This window comes from Xyrauchen texanus, chromosome 3, assembly GCF_025860055.1.
Source record: "Xyrauchen texanus isolate HMW12.3.18 chromosome 3, RBS_HiC_50CHRs, whole genome shotgun sequence".
NCBI classification, from domain to species: domain Eukaryota; kingdom Metazoa; phylum Chordata; class Actinopteri; order Cypriniformes; family Catostomidae; genus Xyrauchen; species Xyrauchen texanus.
In genome coordinates this window covers 15459862-15478859 of record NC_068278.1, presented here as the reverse complement: position 1 = coordinate 15478859, position 18998 = coordinate 15459862, and the positions used below count along the sequence as shown (strand labels likewise).

Genomic DNA, 18998 nt, shown 5'->3' with positions numbered 1-18998 from the left:
TTGATCATAATTATGGAGAAGCAGGAAAAAATGACCAGTGTAAAAGGAGATGGGCTGCATACATCAGCAAGACCATGTAAAACCGTGTGTGCAGCCACTCATTCATACCTCTTTAGTTTCTGCTGCCACGAAGACAAACATGGCCTTTCCCTTCCCATGCCCCAATCACTGGATAGCTAGTCAAATTATATCTCTCTCTGCTTCCACATAAACACCCTTTTGGAGATCTCCACTTAAAAACAGTCTCCACTTAAACATGAAAGAGGCCAGATTATGTAAAAAGAAGGGGTTGGTCCAAATCAAGCGTGTTTCAGGACAGCAGATATAGGTTCCAGCACAGATGACTCTCAATGGGTGAAAGCTGTATGGGCTCCAAATACCATTGAGCCAACCAGGATATAGCCATGTGCCCTGTGCCCATAATACATTACAGAGAAACATTAGTTCAGGCTGAGGTGTGGTGTGGTGTGCAGGGAGGGAATCAATCTACTGAAAATGTTGCAAGCTACACCAGGGGTTTTCAAAAATGTTGATGCAAATGAAACACAAGTATGTATCTCCTTGTGAGGGACCCCTTTCCTAAAATATAAAGGCAGCTATATTTGTGTACAAATTTATATTCATGTATATAAAGATCCATTTTTACTGTAAGAGAAACACAAAGTGTGAAATCATAAAAATAAGTTGTTTGCCAAACTAAATAAATGGCATTTATAGTGTCATTGTGCTAAAGCAATAAATAAATAAAATCTTAAAATTAAATTAAATTTCTAATTTAGTGACTCGCCTCAATCTGGGTGGTGAAGGATGAATCTCGGTTGCCTCCGTGTCTGAGACGTCAGTCTGCGCATCTTATCACGTGGCTTGTTGAGCGTGTTACAGCGGAGACCTAGCGCGTGTGGAGGCTTCATGCTATTCTACGCGTAATCCACGCACAACTCACCACGTGCCCCACCGAGAGCGAGAACCACATTACAGTGACCACGAGGAGATTAACCCAACATGACCTTGGTCTGCAACAAAGATTAGGTAGTTGGCACATATCAAATTGATTGGGTTTCCCATCAGAACATTGCCCAGAGCGTCACACTCCCTCCACTGGCGCGTCTTCCACAGTGCATCCTGGTGCCATCACTTTCCCAGGTACATGGCCATCCATGTAATGTAAAAGAAAATGGCATTCATCGGAATGAATTTTAGCATTCCACTGCTAAAAGGTCCAGTTCTGATGCTTGTTTGCTCATTGTTGCTGCAATTGATGATGATCAGGAGTCATCATTGGCACTCTGACTAGTCTGTGGCTACGCAGCCCCATACGCAGCAGGGTGCGATGCACTGTGTGTTGTGACACATTCCTATCGTAATCATCATTAAAATATTCTGTGTCTTGTGTGACAGTATACCATTTGTCGGTTTGCACCAGACGGGATAGCCTTCATTGCCCTCACACATCAATAAGCCTTGGGTGCCCATCACTCTGTTGCCGGTTTGACCATACTCAGACCACAGTCAGTATGGTACTCACCACTGCTGACCGGGAGCAACCCACAAGCCTTGCCATTTTAGAGATGCTCTGACTCAGTTGTCTGGCCATAACAATTTGTCCCTTGTCAAAGTCAAATTGTCACAAAGTCTTTACTCCTACCCATTTCTGGTAAGCGTACTGATTGTTCGCTTACCATCTAATCTACCCAGACCTTGACATGTGGCCTTGTTAGGAGAAGATCAATGTTATTTACTGCACGTGAGTGGTCATAATGTTTTGGCTCATCAGTGTATATTCAATTACACTTATTGCCACCAGTAAACAAAAAATTACACACATCACCAAGTTTATAGATTTATGGGTATATATATATATATATATATATATATATATATATATATATGTATGTACAATGTTGTCCTTGCGGTATTTGTATGCAAGGACTAGATCATAGGCCTAGTACCTGATCATAGTATCAAACAGTTTCCCTTGTGTGTCTTTTATTGTGTATCAGACTTGTATCTGTCCTGTGAGGCAGAAGACTTCCTGTGGCACATTTGGCATCATTTCTTGTCTGTTGGCATCTTTCCTTTTTTGTTGGCTTACTCATTGCTCCACTTACAAGATCTTCAATTAAGATAAAGTGCTTGCCCATGGGTTTAAGTTTAAGCATCATTTTCAATAAAGGTTTTTCATAAAGTCTTTATGATGAATGGAGAAATTAGTCTTTGGCTATTACATTTCTTTCTCATATGGTAATTGAACAGAGAACCCGCATAATGAATAGGCTGCAACTGTGTGCATCTACAGCATCTCCCTCAGTTGTTTTTGTTAGGATGGGTGTATGCTTATGCATTTTAGGTGAGTGTACTTACACACACGTGAATGCCAGGACCCAAGGTTTCCCAGCAGAACATTGCCCAGAGCATCACACTGCATCCGCCAGCCTGCCTTCTTCCCATGGTGTATCCTGCTGCCATCTCTTCCCCGGATAAACGATGCACAAAAATAAGGACATCCACATGATCTAAATGAAAACGTGATTCATCAGACCAAGCCACCTTCTTCCATTGCTCCATGGTCCAATTCTGATGCTCACATGCCCATTGTAGGCACTTTCGGCAGTGGACAGGGGTCGGCATGGGCACTCTGACAAATCTACGGCAACACAACCCCATACGTAGTAAGCTGCGATGCACGGTGTGTTCTGACACCTTTCTATCATGGCCAGCATAAATGTTTTCTACAATTTGTGCTACAGTAGCTCTTCTGTGGCATCGGACCAGACAGGCTAGCCTTCACTCCCCATACGCATAAAGGTGCCTTGGGCACCCATGACCCTGTTGTACTTTCACCGGTTGTCCTTCCTTGGACCACTTTTGAAAATTCAAGAATTGACAGTTCAATTGCAGCCTAATATATCCCACCCCTTGACAGGTGCTATTGTAATGAGATAGTAAATATTATTCACTTCACCTGTCAGTGGTCTTAATGTTGTGACTGATCAGTTTCACATTGCACAAAACGTTTGGTTACGTATGTAACCTCCGTTCCCCGAGGGAGGGAACGACACGTTGTGTCGGAGAAGCGACACTAGGGGTCTCTCTTGAACGCCGATATCCACCTCTGATCTATGAAAAAAGGCCAATGAGAGTTGGCAGCCAGTATTTGCATGTCCCGCCCCCGGACATATGGGTATTTAAGTGGCGCAAAAACGGGAGTTCATTCAGGATTTTTCTGAGGAGCCGGAAATGGTCCGGCCACAACAGTGGCTCGTGTCACCTCGGGAAACGGAGGTTACATACATAACCAAACGTTCCCCTTCTGTCGCTCTCTCCACGTTGTGTTGGAGAAGCGACACTAGGGGACCCATTCCAATCTTGCCATGTGCTGAACCGTGTACGGGGACTGCCGATACAGAGGCGGGCAGGGATTCATCCAGTGCCGCGCATCATCTGTACCTGGCTGCACGTACCCTTCCCCAATGCCCCATATGAACATCGGGATCCTTCTAGTTACCCTGAGAGGGGAACAAGGCGATGTTTGCCAACATGGGAACGGGCCAGCCTGGCTGGGCCTCTTTTCTCTCTATGTTTCTTGCATAGAGCAATCACGGCCGGGGCCCTTACACGCATATAGGGAAGGGGGTCTTACCCAGACCCTGCGGAGACCACACCTGCCCTTTTTCTTGGGGAGGAAAAGTGGTAGACACGTCACACGGCCGTCTTAGGACTCGTGTGGAAAGTATGGTGCGGTGGTAGATCCAGCCTCGAAAGGGGGGAGTTGCTGCAGCATGGCGACTGGGGCAGCTGTAACTGCCTAAGGGAGACACGGGGGTCCACTCGTAAGGGGACAGAACCGTAGAATTACACACAGGGGGAGTCCGAGCAGGAGGCCTTACCTGTGGAGCACCTATACCAGTACAGGGTAGCCATCAGAGTACCCGCAGTGGCTTGGGTCGGCGAGTTCCTCCGCTGAACCGCGGACCCGGAGGGCTGGGGAGGAATCGACCAGGGTCCCGACTCGGAGTGGGGCGCCCTGGGAAAAAAGGCGCACTACTTAACCTTGACGTCAGGAAAAGGGCGCAAGCGAGCCACCCGGCCGGTCAGTCTACGTGTTACCGAGTTCTACGGGCTCGGACCTGAGAAAACACGAGACGCAACCGACTCAACGCGGAGGTTGTAAAACCTCGCGAAGGTGTTGGGTGTTGCCCAACCCGCGGCTCTACAGATGTCTGCTAGGGAGGTGCCCTTGGCCAGTGCCCACGAGGACGCAACACCCCTTGTTGAGTGAGCTCGGACCCGCAAGGGTAGGGGCACGGCCTGGGTGTGATAAGCCAGTGTGATGGCGTCAACAACCCAGTGGGCGAGCCTCTGTTTGGAGATGGCATTCCCTTTCTGACGTCCCCCAAAGCAGACAAAGAGCTGCTCAGAGCGTCTGGTGCTCTGTGTGCGGTCCAGGTAAATACGCAGGGCGCACACTGGACATAGCAACGAAAGGGCTGGGTCTGCCTCCTCCCGGGGCAGCGCTTGCAGGTTCATTACCTGATCTCGGAATGGTGTGGTAGGAACCTTGGGCACATAGCCTGGTCGTGGCCTTAGGATCACAGACGTATCTGCCGGACCGAACTCCAGGCAAGTGTCGCTGACAGAGAACGCTTGCAGGTCCCCGACCCTCTTGATAGAGGTGAGCGTGATCAGCAGGGCCGTCTTAAGAGAGAGGGCCCTGAGTCCAATTGATTCAAGCGGCTCGAAGGGGGGTCTCTGGAGTCCTGCCAAGACTACCGAGAGATCCCAGGAGGGAACTAGGCCTGGCCGGGAGGGATTCAACCTCCAGGCGCCTCTCAGGAACCTGAGGATCAGGTCGTGCTTACCCAAAGACTTGCCGTCTACAGGATCGTGGTGGGCGGCAATGGCGGCAACATACACCTTGAGGGTGGACGGGGACAGGCTCCTGTCCAGCATCTCCTGTAGGAACAGGAGCACTGACTTGATCGCGCATCTCTGCGGGTCTTTGTTTCGGGAAGAACACCAATCTGCAAACGAGCGCCACTTTAGGGTGTAAAGGTGCCTGGTAGAGGGGGCTCTGGCTTGGTTGATTGTATTCACAACGGTCGCCGGTAAGCCGGCTAGCTCTTCCGCATCCCGTCCAGGGACCAGACATGGAGGTTCCAGAGGTCTGGGCGCGGGTGCCAGAGCGTGCCCCGTCCCAGAGAGAGGAGGTCCTTTCTCAGGGGAATTTGCCAGGGAGGAGCTGTCGCGAGAAGTCTGAGTTCCGAGAACCAAGTCCGAGTGGGCCAGTAGGGGGCCACTAACGTGACTTGCTCCTCGTCCTCCCTGACCTTGCACGGCACCGGTGCAAGAAGGCTCACTTGAGTCGCTGCTGGCTCCATAGGAGGAGACGGTGGGCGAGTTGTGACATGTGGCGGGAGCGTACGCCACCATCGTGGTGCTGTCCGATCTCACGAGGTGTTTGTCCCGAACTAACGAGAGGAACTTCCTGAGAGCAAGAAGGACGGTCAGCAACACCAGGCAGTTGATGTGCCAACGCAGCGGGGCCCCTTTCCAACGGCCCGCTGCTGCGTGCCCGCTGCACACGGCACCCCACCCGGACCGGGAGGCATCGGTTGTGATCAAAACGCGTCGGGACACTTGCTGCAGGGGCACTCCTGCCCGTAAAAAGCAGAGGTCTGTCCAGGGTCGGAGTGTTTTGAGGCAGGCGGGGGTGATCCTTACCCGATGCGTGCCGTGGTGCCATGCTTGTCTCGGGACTCGAGTCTGAGAGTGGTCTCATATGCATCAACCCCAGCGGCACGACCGCCGTGGAGGACGCCATATGCCCCAGGAGCCTCTGGAAAAGTTTTAGAGGGACCACTGTGCCTGGCTTGAAGGAAGCGAGGCAGTCCAGCACCGACTGAGCACGCTCGCTCGTGAGACGTGCTGTCATCGAGACTGAGTCTAACTCCAACCCGAGAAAAGAGATGCTCTGAACCGGAGTGAGCTTGCTCTTTTCCCAGTTGACCTGACGCCCCAAGTGGCTGAGGTGCCGGAGCACCTGGTCTCTGTGTGTGCATAGTAACTCTCGAGAGTGTGCTAGGATGAGCCAGTTGTCGAGGTAGTTGAGAATGCGAATGCCGGCTACTCATAGCAGGGCAAGGGCCGCCTCTGCGACCTTCGTGAAGACGCGAGGGGACAGAGACAGGCCGAAGGGGAGGACTTTGTACTGAAATGCCTGGCCGTCGAACGCAAACCGTAAGAAGGGTCGGTGTCGCGGCAGAATTGAGACGTGGAAGTACGCGTCCTTCAGGTCTACCGCTGCGAACCAATCTAGATGCTGAACACCAGCCAGAATATTTCTCTGCGTGAGCATTTTGAACGGGAGTTTTAACAAGGCCCGATTGAAAACTCGCAGGTCCAGGATTGGTCGTAAGCCGCCGCCTTTCTTGGGTACAATGAAGTAAGGGCTGTAGAAATCGTTCCTCATTTCGGTTGGAGGGACGGGCTCTACCACGCCCTTGGCTAAGAGGGTCGCTATTTCCGTGCGCAGGGAACTGGCATGCTCGCCGTGTACTGCGGAAAAGCGGACGCCCCTGAAGGGGGGGCGGGAGCCGGGCAAACTGAATTGCGTAACCGTATCGAATGGTCCGGTGCAGCCAGCGTGACGCATTGGGAAGCGAAAACCACACTTCCCAGCTCTGCGCTAGGGGCACCAAAGGGACGAGTATTTTGGACGTACCCGGCGGGGCCTCGCAGCGGGGCGGAACAGGTAATGCAGTGTCGGGCGGCTTCGTTGCGGCCTGAGGCTGAGGTGCTGAGAATAGACTCAAAGCACTTACCTTGCTTCGCGCGCCCGGCAGGGGGCGGGTTCGTGACTGAGGAGGAGGTCTGATGTTGGCGTCCTCTGGACTCGTCTGAACTGGCCAGCCGGGGGACAGTCATGGGCAGGCGTAATCTGAAAGCAGATTGCCGTGAGAACGGCATTTGCGGGCCAGGTGACCCAGAGGCAAAGGAAATAGCTCTTTTATTGAGAATGTGGGTACCACAGCCCCCGTCAGGGGGTGTGGCAAATGAAAAAACAAAGGATTCTCCTCCCGGCCCTCCACCGGGGGACGGAGCGGTCTTACCACCTCCGGAGCTAACGTCTTCGGCTCTGGGTCGACTGTCTCAGGAATGCTTGGGAGCCTTCCGGGTCCTAGAGGGGGTTCGTGAGACAGGGGGCGTACGCCGCCTGCGGGGTGCTCGACGCTGGGGCTGAGAGCTGGGCCCGGGTTGGGGCAGAGCAGGAGCTGGTTTCTTCGCCGCAGGGGGGCGCCCTCGGCGAGCAGACGGGGTAGGGCCCGTAGCGGCAGGTGTGTGCGGCGGGGCATGATGTGAGAGATGGCCTCCGTCTGCTTCTTCACCGCGGAGAACTGTTGGGCGAAGTCCTCGACGGTGTCGCCGAAAAGGCCAATCTGGGAGACAGGTGCGTCTAGGAAGCGGTTCTTGTCGGCCTCATGCATCTCGACCAGATTGAGCCAGAGATGGCGTTCCTGGACAACTAGGGTGGCCATCGCCTGTCCGAGTGCCTGCGCTGTGGCCATCGTCGCTCTCAGGGCGAGGTCGGTCGCTGAGCGCCGTTCCTGCAGCACATCAGGATCAGGTCCACCCCCATGCATGTTTCTGAGTGCTTTGGCCTGGTGGACTTGCAGGAGGGCCATCGCATGCAGGGCGGAGGCAGCGCGTCCAGCCGCACTGTAGGCCTTCGCGTTGAGCGAGGATGTTGTCCTACAGGGCTTGGATGGGAGTACGGGCGGCCACGCCAGGAGGTAGGGCTACCGGGCATAGATGGTACGCTAACTGCCCTATCGACCTGGGGAATCGCCCGTATCCGTGGCGCTCTCGCCATCGAGGGTGGTGAGAGTGGAGCGGGTGGCACCTAGACGAGTGGAGAGCGGGGCTCTCCACGTGAGCGTCAGCTCGTCATGCACCTCCGGGAAAAACTGGACCGGGGGATGCGTGGTCGCAAACGCGCGCTGCCCCCAGGAACCGGTCATCCAACCGTGAAGGCTGTGGGGAGGATGGAGGGTTCCAATCCAACCCCACGCTCACGGCGGCCCGGAAAGCATGTCAGACATCTGAGCTGTCGGCCTCAGCCTGGGCCTGCTGGCCCGAAGGCGGCAGTCCAGGGGAGTCCTTGGCATCAGACATCACACTCTCCGATGCAGCGGCGAGCTCATCTGCTTCGGGCTCGGGAGGATAGACAGCCGGGCCGTGAGGTGAGCCGCTATCGCCGCGAGCGTAGACGGGGACCAGCGAGCGCGTCGGGGAACGGGAGGTTTGCGGGGGGCTACCCGGCAAAACTGCACCCGCTGCCGCCCCCAAATCGCCCCCATCGCCAACCGCATCGTCCTCAATCCCGTGGGAAGAAGGAGCAATGCGGGGTGCAGCTGGGGTGGCTTGCTCTCTGTTGAAAGCAAGCCGCGACCACAACGTGGTCATGGTCATGTTCTCGCAGTGAGAACATGAGCCATCCACAAACGCCGCCTCAGTGTGATCGCGGCCCAAACACACGAGACAGCGCCTGTGGCCGTCTGAAGCGGAGAGCACTCTACCACATCCAGGAACAACACAGGGGCGGAAGGGCATCTTGAAAAAGACGCGTCTTGAAAAGGACGTTCAACGCCGCTGTGTTTTGCTCTTTTAGAGAAATTCACTCTTTTAAGGGAAATAACTCTTTTAATACACAGTATGTGTGTGTGTCTGCGCTGTCGAAGTGCTCAGGGGCAACAATGCACGCCGTGCAAAGTAAGAGAAAGCCGCTGTTGTGCGCCGTCAAATTCAACAGCATGCAGATCGTCAGAGGAAACAGGAACGTAATAGTGGTGTGTAACTCGCAGCAAACTGCAGACAGACCATTGGCTCCGAAGAAATTTTCTGAATGAACTCCCGTATTTGCGCCGCTTAAATACCCGTATGTCCGGGGGCGGGACATGCAAATACTGGCTGCCAACTCTCATTGGCCTTTTTTCATAGATCAGAGGTGGATATCGACGCTCAAGAGAGACCCCTAGCGTCGCTTCTCCGACACAACATGGAGAGAGCGACAGAAGGGGAACTATAATAGTAAAAAGAAAAAAAAAACATTCTGGACACAGAGTAAGGTGTTTCAATGTAACCAGAGCTCTTGGAGTCACAGTGTGATCACATTAAAAGTACATAGCTGTAAGATTATAAATATTGTGGGGGTACAACATGTAGTTCATGGCATCCAACTGTTTGATATGCTTTTAGTACTGCTAAACTATTTATTAAGGCAGTATCAGTCAGAATCTGTAGAATGACTCCTAATTAATACTCTCCACACCACCTCACAAATAAACCTGTGGATTATGCAGGAACATTACTCACAGCAGAAGACTTGACGTCCAACAGTTAACAAGTGACACTTCGATGGCTGTAGCAGCGGCGCATTAAAGGTTTAAACATAAAGAATTTAAGAGACAAAACTTCTTAGGGAGAAAAACTGTTCGTATGTAACTCTGCACTTCATCCATCCATCCATCCATCCATCCATAGATTATATCATATTAAGATAAACTGGTAATTAAAAAAAATTCAAATTTTTGTTTTCAACTGGGAGAATACTTTGAAGTAGTTTGAAGTAGAAGTTATATACATATATATACATATTATATACATATATACGTATATAGTATACATACTGTGTATAGTATATATATTGTATATAGTATATGTAAGGAATAATTGATGACGGACCATTACACCCGAGGTGGATATGCGGTCACGATGCACAACGGAGCAGCATTTTCTGGTTTTCGTTCCTAAAACGCTCTTGTGAGTGGAAGTACTTTCTTCCTTTGTTTATTCGATAATGTTAGAACTAGCAAAGGAGGCTCGTGCTGCTTTACTCGAGGACTTACTGGAGTAATACGTTTCAAAATCGCCAAGATGTGTGTCGCCAAATTTCTGTTGTAAACCTTAATAACTTGGGTCTGTTAAATGCTTGATTCTGATTAGTTGAGGGATGTTCTAAGGTGTGCAATTATTTTTCAGTAAACGCATGGCTATAAAGTAGTTACAGGTCCATATCACTTCGCAAAAATATTTCAGTTATTTCAAAGAGACCTACAGGCTACCACAACAAAAGAACCTGTTAAAAGTTATTGGTTAAAGTAAAATTGATTTGTTGATTAAAAAGAGCCCTTGCATTCCCTCGTCACCCGCACTTACACACACACACACACATACACACACACACATGCTCGCACACACTCACACAAACACACATATATGCTCGTGCTCACACACACACACAACCTTTTTACTCCTATGCCGAAAAGCGGCGCATCCTCGGTTGCTAGTTCTAACTTGATGTTTTGGAATTAGCAATGAAGTCTTGAGCTAGATACAACTGATCAATATAAGTTTCTACATTATCTGAAATATCTGTGGGGTAACCCCCCCCCTCACAAACACACACACACACACACACACACACACACACACACACACACACACACAAAAGCAGCACATCCTCTGTTGCTGGTTCTAACATGAAGTTTTTGAATTAGCAAAGAAGGCTTGAGCTGTATCAAAATATATTTGACGACAGACCATTGAATTGTTGAAAAATATATACAACAGTTAGTTCCGGTCCTCGAATCTGATTGGATGAGAGACGTTCCATGCTTGGACACTTCACTGTGTGTATCACTCCACTTATGTTCATGCCATTCTAAACTAAAGTGTAAATAAAGCACTTTTCCATTGAGAAAGCTGACAGCATCTCTGCTTGGGTGTGGCAACAGGTAATCGCACACGCTCCGTCTCTCTCTCTCTCTCTCTCTCAATCTCTCTCTCGCACACACACACACACTTGTTGTGTTTCCATGTTTTATGGGGACTTTCCATAGACATAATGGTTTTTATACTGTACAAACTTTATATTCTATCCCCTAAACCTAACCCAACCCCTAAACCTAACCCTCACAGAAAACGTTCTGCATTTTAAAATTTTCAAAAAACATAATTTAGTATGATTTATAAGCTGTTTTCCTCATGGGGACTGACAAAATGTCCCCACAAGGTCAAACATTTCGGGTTTAACTATCCTTATGGGGACATTTGGTCCCCACAAAGTGATAAATACACGCTCACACACACACACACACACACACACACACACACACACACACACACACACACACACACACACACACACACACACACACACACACACACACACACAGTAGTGTTTCCATGTTTTATGGGGACTTTCCATAGACATAATGGTTTTTATACTGTACAAACTTTATATTCTATCCCCTAAACCTAACCCTACATCTAAACCTAACCCTCACAGAAAACTTTCTGCATTTTTCCATTTTAAAAAAACATAATTGAGTATGATTTATAAGCTGTTTTCCTCATGGGGACCAACAAAATGTCCCCACAAGGTCAAAAATTTCGGGTTTTACTATCCTTATGGGGACATTTGGTCCCCACAAATTGATAAATACACGCTCACATACACTTGCACACACACACACACATTTTCGCACTTGCACACACACATTCATGGACACACAGTATATGCGTAACACACACACTTAATGAGTCATCATGTCAGCACACTCCTGCATCTCAGTGGGGATGAAGTAAGGAACAATTGAAGGCCCATTAAATTGTTTAAAAAACCTCCGTTAGTTATTGAAAAATGTCACTTCAGAAATAGTATGACGGCTTGTGCTGTGTCTATTATTGGATAAACAAGGATGTGTGTGTGTGTGTGTGTGTGTGTGTGTGTAGCATATGTGTGTGTGTGTGTGAGCATGTATGTGTGTGAGCGTGGGCCTGAAATTACTTTATAACTGTGTGTTTACTTGAAAAATATTTACACACCTTAGAACATCCCACAACCAATCAGAATCAAGCATTCAACAGACCCATGGTATCCCTAGATGTAGGGACTTCAAATTAATTTTGTAAAGTATTTATTTGAGCACTTGAATAAGTCATCAAGAATGACTATTTATCAAAACAGTAAAACATTATTTAAATTTCTGTGCATTCATGAGCTGCATCATTTATTGAACTGGGGCCAGCTGCACCAGCAGTGCGCAAGTTAAAACTTCAATTCAATTTCAATTTTCAATTCAAAAAATGTATTTCGGTCCTCAAATACAATTTTCCATAATGAATTAAAATATACATAACAACCGAAAAAGGTGTGGGCTGAAGCCTTTGCTTATTGTGCCTACCCTTCTTACATATTTATCTAATGAGCGTCACTTTTCTCAGTGAATTTGATTCATACAAGATAAACAAAACAGTAACATAAGAAATTTCACAAATGTGCATACATAACATTCAGACATTAATACAATAGTTTAAATATTATATACAAAAATTATTCATATTGAGGTATATAGTTATGTATCATCCTTTTTTCTATTCATTCTTGCCCTTATTTTTTTAAACATGTTCATTCCCCTTAGTTTATACTGGCTTTCTCTTTATTTCAAACAACCTCTGAATACAATTTGGAAGTAAATTATTATATACTTTATACATTATCTGCGCAGTGTAAAAATCAACCAAATCAACAAATTTTAAAACATGTAATTCATTAAATAATATGTTTGTTGGTTCGTAATAATCTACCCTTTTTTACAATCCGTATTGCTCTCTTCTGTAACATATATATTGGATTTATGTTGGCTTTATATGTATGACCCCATACCTCCACACAGTAAGTAATGTATGGAACTATGAGTGAACAATACAATATTGAGTTTTCATTCAAAATATGTTTTGTTTTATTTAATATTGCAATGGATTTAGACAATTTTGTTTTTACATTATTTATATGTGGTTTCAAACTTAATTTATGATCTATTATAACACCCAGAAATGTATTTTCATACACTCTTTCTATTTCCTCATTATTAATTCTAATTTTAGTTTTAGTAATACATTGCCGATTACTAAATATTATGAACTTTGTTTTACTTAAATTCAATGAAAGTCTATTATCATCAAACTATTTTTTTAAGACTATCAATTCAAGTTCCACTGTATTCAGAAGCTGTTCCAGATTTTTACCGGAACAACATAAATTTGTATCATCTGCAAAAATGTCTAGGACACATCCCATAGTTCTACCAGTTCCATCACTGCCATTGAGGTTGACCTATCAACTCTAAAGCCATACTGATGATCGCTCAATAAATTGTGTTTATCTATAAAATGATCAAGCCTACATACAAATCATTTCTCTAAGATTTTTGAAAATTGTGAAAGCAGAGAAATTGGTCTGTAATTGGAAAAGAGATGTCTGTCTCCACTTTTAAAAATAGGAATAACTTTTGCTGTTTTCATATTACTCGAAAATATACCTGTTAAAAGGACTGATTACAGATATATGTAAATGGTTTTACAATATATTCTATAATATTTTTTAATAATGACATGTCAATGTTATTACAATCAGCAGAATTTTTATTCTTACAATTATTAACAATGTCAAGTATTTCCTTTTCATCAGCTCCCCAACGTATATTGATTGGAAGTTACTAGGAATATTCACTTCATCTACCCTTTCCCCAGTTCTCTGCTTTCAACTTAGCCTAGTTGTGGCTGTTGTATTGCAAGTTGCCAGGAGTTGGGTGGAGAAACTATACTTCATAAATAAGCAGGCAGAAGTACTTTTTATTTCTTCTTTATTTTCTGTAACAACACGAATGCATAACACTCACTACCCCTACTCTGTTCTCTCCATCTCCTTTATCCCTCTCTTTTCTTTTCTCCCGGGAGCGCCCTCTACTGTTTAACACAGGACACAACATCCCCCCTTAGTTAAAGTTAATAAGTGCCTGTTCCACAGACCACCATATGCTAAGTACTTATTTTCGAAACAATATTACAGAACTGTAACATTAATACACATTTAGCATATAAGTACTTTGAGCTATGTGAATCAGAGTATTACAATTACAGACATGAAATTCTGAGTACCCTTAGGTCAGCAGCATAGTATAAATGCAACACACAGTATCTAACAGAACAAAAAACATTTTGTTTACCATTGTTCTTATTTCACTTTATTTTACCAATTAGTTTCACCTGTGTACTTATACTTTGTATTTTGTTTCAGTTACTTTACAAAGTCTTTCATACACTAGGTGGTTTTACCGATCTCTCACTCCTTCTGAGTAAATCTGAGCACTGTACACAAAGTAGGGAACTTATTAAGCCTCATTCCATTCCATTTTTTTCCATCACTCAGCAGGTAAGTATTTTGTTCTATTTGTTGACGAACAGACAAGGTTCATGTATATTTGGGACTTGCCCTTAGGTACAGGTTCTGGTTTCCTGACTCTCATCAGATCTCCCTCATTGTAGAATGTATGTTTAGCTCTTCTTCTGGTGTCAGTGTAGTTTTTAACAGAGACCTTTACATCAGCACATTTGTCACTCTTCACCTGCACGGAAAAAAATGTCCACCTTTGTTCTCATTTTCCGATTGTGCAGGAGTTCACATGGTGAAACACCAGTTGTATGGAGTGGTGCTGGCATAGTGGGCTAAAGCACATAACTGTTAATCAGAAAGTCACTGGTTCAATCCCCATGGTCACCACCAGTGTGTCCTTGAGCAAGGCACTTAACTCCAGGTTGCTCTGGGGTGATTGTCCCTGTAATAAGTGCACTGTAAGTCGCTTTGGATAAAAGTGTCTGCCAAATGCATAAATGTAAATGTAAATGTAGAGTGTGGTGTAGTGCGGTAGCTCTGCAAAAACTCAGTAACTGCAGGTTTCCATGTTTTTCTCTTACTATCAGCTGACAAAAGACATTCTTTCAGTATCTGATTCCAGCGCTCAACTACACCGTTGCACTGGGGGGTGGTCCACGCTCGTACACAACTGTTTGATGCCTCTTTCCGACAGGAATTCAGAAAAGGCAGATGAATGAGGTCCATTGTCTGTAACAATAAACAAGGGGTTACCTTCACGAGCAAAAATAGGATGCAGCACGGAAACGACCACATCCAGGTGCGGCATTTGGAAAAGGTCAATATCAAGTCTAAGTTTCTGCCAAGGACAGTCAGGTAAGTCTATAGATTGCAAAGGGGCAGGTGCAGTTTTGGCAGTTTTGTAATTTAACTGGCATGGGAAGCAGTTAGCAATAACAGTATGCACTAAAGAGTAAATTTTTGGCCACCAGTACAATTTGCAAAGTCTCTGTTTAGTTCTGACAAGACAATGATGAGTTTCATGCGCAAGGCTAACAAGAGGGGCACGCAGGGAAACAGGTACAAAGAACCGATGCTCACCTCTCCTAATCAGTCCATCCAGTACGGACAATTCATCCCTAACTAAGAAGAAAGGGGATAAGGCCGGGTTAAAATCCTTCTTATCACAAGGTCATCTGGCCTGTATTTGTGTCTTAAGCAAGTAAATTTCTGGACAGGCTTCCGAAGCTGAATTAAATTCCCCCATGTATAAGGAATGCAGGCCAGAGAAGACTGCAGCAACCATCTCAGGTTCTTCTTCTAGTTCAGCAGGAACTGGTAAAAGTTTTCTTGATAAACAATCCGCAGCCTGATTTTGAGCACCAGGGCGGTACACAAGGTCATATGAGAAACACAATAGCCGAGCTGACCACCGTGCCACTCTCATTCCAGCAAGACCAAGTCCTTTAGTGGCGAGCAGAGTAGTTAAAGCCTTATGATCAGTGCGTAATGTAAAATGGTATCCCCATAAGTATGGTCTCCATTTTTCTACAGCGAACACACGGGCTAAGGCCTCTTTCTCTACTGTAGAATATTTCCATTCCGCAGCTGTGAGGGTGCATGGAGCAAAAGCAACAGTGCATTCTATACCGTCCTCCTGAATCTGTGACAGCACTCCACCAAGTCCTTAATCTGGCGCATCTGTTGATTGGGAGAGAAGGATCAAAAAGAGATAGAACTGGGCTGTCCACAAGCACTGATTTCAGGTTGATAAAACATCTGTCTGCTTCAGCGGTCCATTCAAAGTGTAATTCCGTCAAATTTCTCAGTAAAGCTCTCATTGGCTCCACGACCGTGGCAAAGTTCGGAATTAATTTACTGTACTAGGAAATTAAGCCGAGGAACAAACGGAGTGACGGTAAGACTTGCGGGGCAGGAGCATCCATGATTGCTTCAATGTGCGCAGTATCAGGCAAGATTCCGTCCTTAGAAATCACAGATCCAAATAAGTCCATCATGCGTAATGAACGCAGTGAGATCACGGCTCTCGACATGCAAAGCCAACTGATGTTAAATCAATTGTCGAGAAGAAAGCAGCACCGTGTAACTCACTCAACAGTTCGTCCATGTGAGGTAAAGGTTGTTTTTCACAATTAGGGCCATGTCAATACGCAGTCTGATTTTGCCTCCTTTCTTCACAGTGACTACTATTTGCGAGATCCGTGGGAAGCATCTACTTGCTCAATAATACCTTGTTGCAATAAGGATTGTAATTCCTCAGAAACAGCCTGACGTACGGATAAAGAAAGATTTTTTGCTGAATCGGTGTAACAAGATCAAACTGAAGTTCATGGATTTTTAACACTTCTGTGTACAAAATTGGAGGCTGCTTATTGGATAAATCCTGGTAAACGTCATATTGTGTGACTACGCATTACTTTACAGAGAGTTTACAACCTACTAGCTAATTCTTGCCATAAGAACAGGTGGTGCAACCAAATTAAGCACCAACTTAGTGTGACAGGGCAGGGCAGGGCCGGGTCGTGATTCCACACACCTGGCCCCTAATCAGGCTAATCAAGCCTCAGAGAGGGATAAAGGCCGACTGGAGATTGCAGTGGGACAGGGAGAGAGAAATGGCCCATCGACCAGGGGCCGGAAGACTGCCTCCGATTCGTCCGGGGAGGCGCGGCTGTCATCCTATGGAGGTTGGAGGAGTGGCCGAGGACCAAGCTATGGTGTATTGGAGAACTCTCTCTCTCTCTCTCTCTCTCTCCAAATGCCGCTCCGTGTTGGCCTTTCCCTCTATTTAAAATTTTTTTTTTTGTTAATTTGGCATGATCACCGCTACGGCGTGTAGGTGCCACATTTTATAGATTTTTTTCCCTCCCTTTGCCCCCTCCCTCATCCAGGTAGACGGGGCTCCCCGGCCTGAGAGAACAAGGGAGGAATGTGACAGGGCGGAGGGCGGGGCTGGCTCGTGATTCCACACACCTGGCCCCTAATCAGGCTAATAAAGCCTCAGAGAGGGATAAAGGTCGACTGGAGACTGCAGTGGGACAGAGAGAGAGAGAGATTTACGGACAGCTGTCCGACACCTTTGTGTGTTTGTCTTTTTGATTCAGTTTTATATTAAAACTATTATTTATATTGTCAAGATGGTTCTCGCCTCCTCCTTTCCAGTAATCCCTTTACACTTAGTTACAAACTAACTAGTAGTTACTAAACCTGACATCCAGGATATCTGTGAACCCCGACCCCCCCAAATACCCCTATAATGACGTTGTGTTGCATCCTGAATGATAAAAAAATATATATAAATACGATGTGGTTTAAACATATGGACAAAAATCCAATTTTAATCCAATTTTATTTTGAACCACATATGGTTTAAAAAAAAAAAAAAATTCTGTTCAGAATACAAACAACTGTGCATATTTCAATTGGATATTCCACCATTCAGAAATGTTCCTTCTGTCTGAACAAAGCCATAGTAAAATTGGTTATGATTGTACAAATGAGTGGCCTGAATTTACTTATATCTAAAGGACACCCTGCAGGTTTGGCTGATATTAAATTGGTGTATAATGCCAGTATGTACTAATGCACATTAAATAGTAGGCCTCGCATTCCATAGAGTATGTTAGAGCTAATTAGTTGCTGTGTGCATTGCTAAAGGGAATCAATGGAGGTTCATCAAGAGAGACAGAGGAAATTTGCTTGGGAAATTGGAAAGCAGCAGAAAATAAAGAGTTTCTTACCTTTTTGTATCTGGGTACAGGGAGCTACACTCCGTCACAACAATTAACATCATTCAGCCATGCAGAGAGTGGGATGTGTGCATGCAAGATAGAAAAGGTGGAGAAGAGCAGAAAAACAACAATGACACAAAAGAAAGCAACTTACAGACATAAGTGAAGAAGAAAAGATACAAATAATAAAAAGCAGCATGATGTAAAAGAAAAGGTTCAGATGTGAAAATAGAGAAGTAAAAAGAAGTGCCTGTGTGTTTATTAATGTACATAGGATTGTGCCTATAGAGTCCTCTAAATTTAGAACTTTCATATTTCTGTTTTTTTGGATGGCTCAATCGGATTGTCAGAATAACCCCAAATTTAGCTGTCATGTAGTGATGGAGTGTTCAGAGGTGTAATGTGGCAAACATAAAGAAATATAAATGTAAATCTTGTTAGATCAACTTCCAATTTCACCTTTTGTGGAAATCAAGGCAGCATCAGACATTCTTTTGTTTTAAATAAATGGCTTATTTTAAATATGCTATACACAGTTGGAAAGTTGTATTTAATACATATAACTTAGACAAGAACACATGGTATTCTTCTGAGACAGAAAAGTTGGAGGAGAAATATGTCAGTCAAATAAAACTTAATGTAACACTTTTTGAACACGCACTGACTAACACAAAACAGTGACACCACAGGCAAAACAAATAATGAGAATGAATATAATTTCATTAAAAAAGTAGCATGTTAATTTGCTGCCTGGGGGCTCAATTAAATATCCATTTATCTAGTTTAATGTTTAATTTCAATTAAAGCGACATGCTTCACATCAAACAGCAGAAATGGATTATTCAGAGATGCGGAAGCGTCTAGTTGAAGATTTTTGTATGCTTGGTGAACAAAGTATGGCTAAATATAGTGTCTAAATAATCAAACATCTACTGTGACAGATGAGTATTATACACACAAAAAAATTTTTTTTAACTTAAAATGACTACGTTATCTCAACACAAACACTTTTTGTAGAAATAAACTAGTTG

General features: G+C 45.5%; 1 protein-coding gene across 2 annotated transcripts in view; it reads right to left on the bottom strand.

Moving 5' to 3' along the window:
• Nucleotides 1-18998, bottom strand: part of LOC127630525 (double C2-like domain-containing protein beta) — a 352764-nt gene that overhangs the window by 47224 nt on the left and 286542 nt on the right. Inside the window, exon 12 of one of the 2 annotated variants that reach the window (XM_052108114.1) lies at nucleotides 17977-18000. The exons of the other annotated variant lie outside the window; for it this stretch is intronic. Within the exon in view, the coding sequence (XP_051964074.1) occupies nucleotides 17977-18000 (24 nt within the window). The remainder of the gene's footprint in view (nucleotides 1-17976; nucleotides 18001-18998) is intronic. 2 annotated transcript variants of the gene reach the window in all.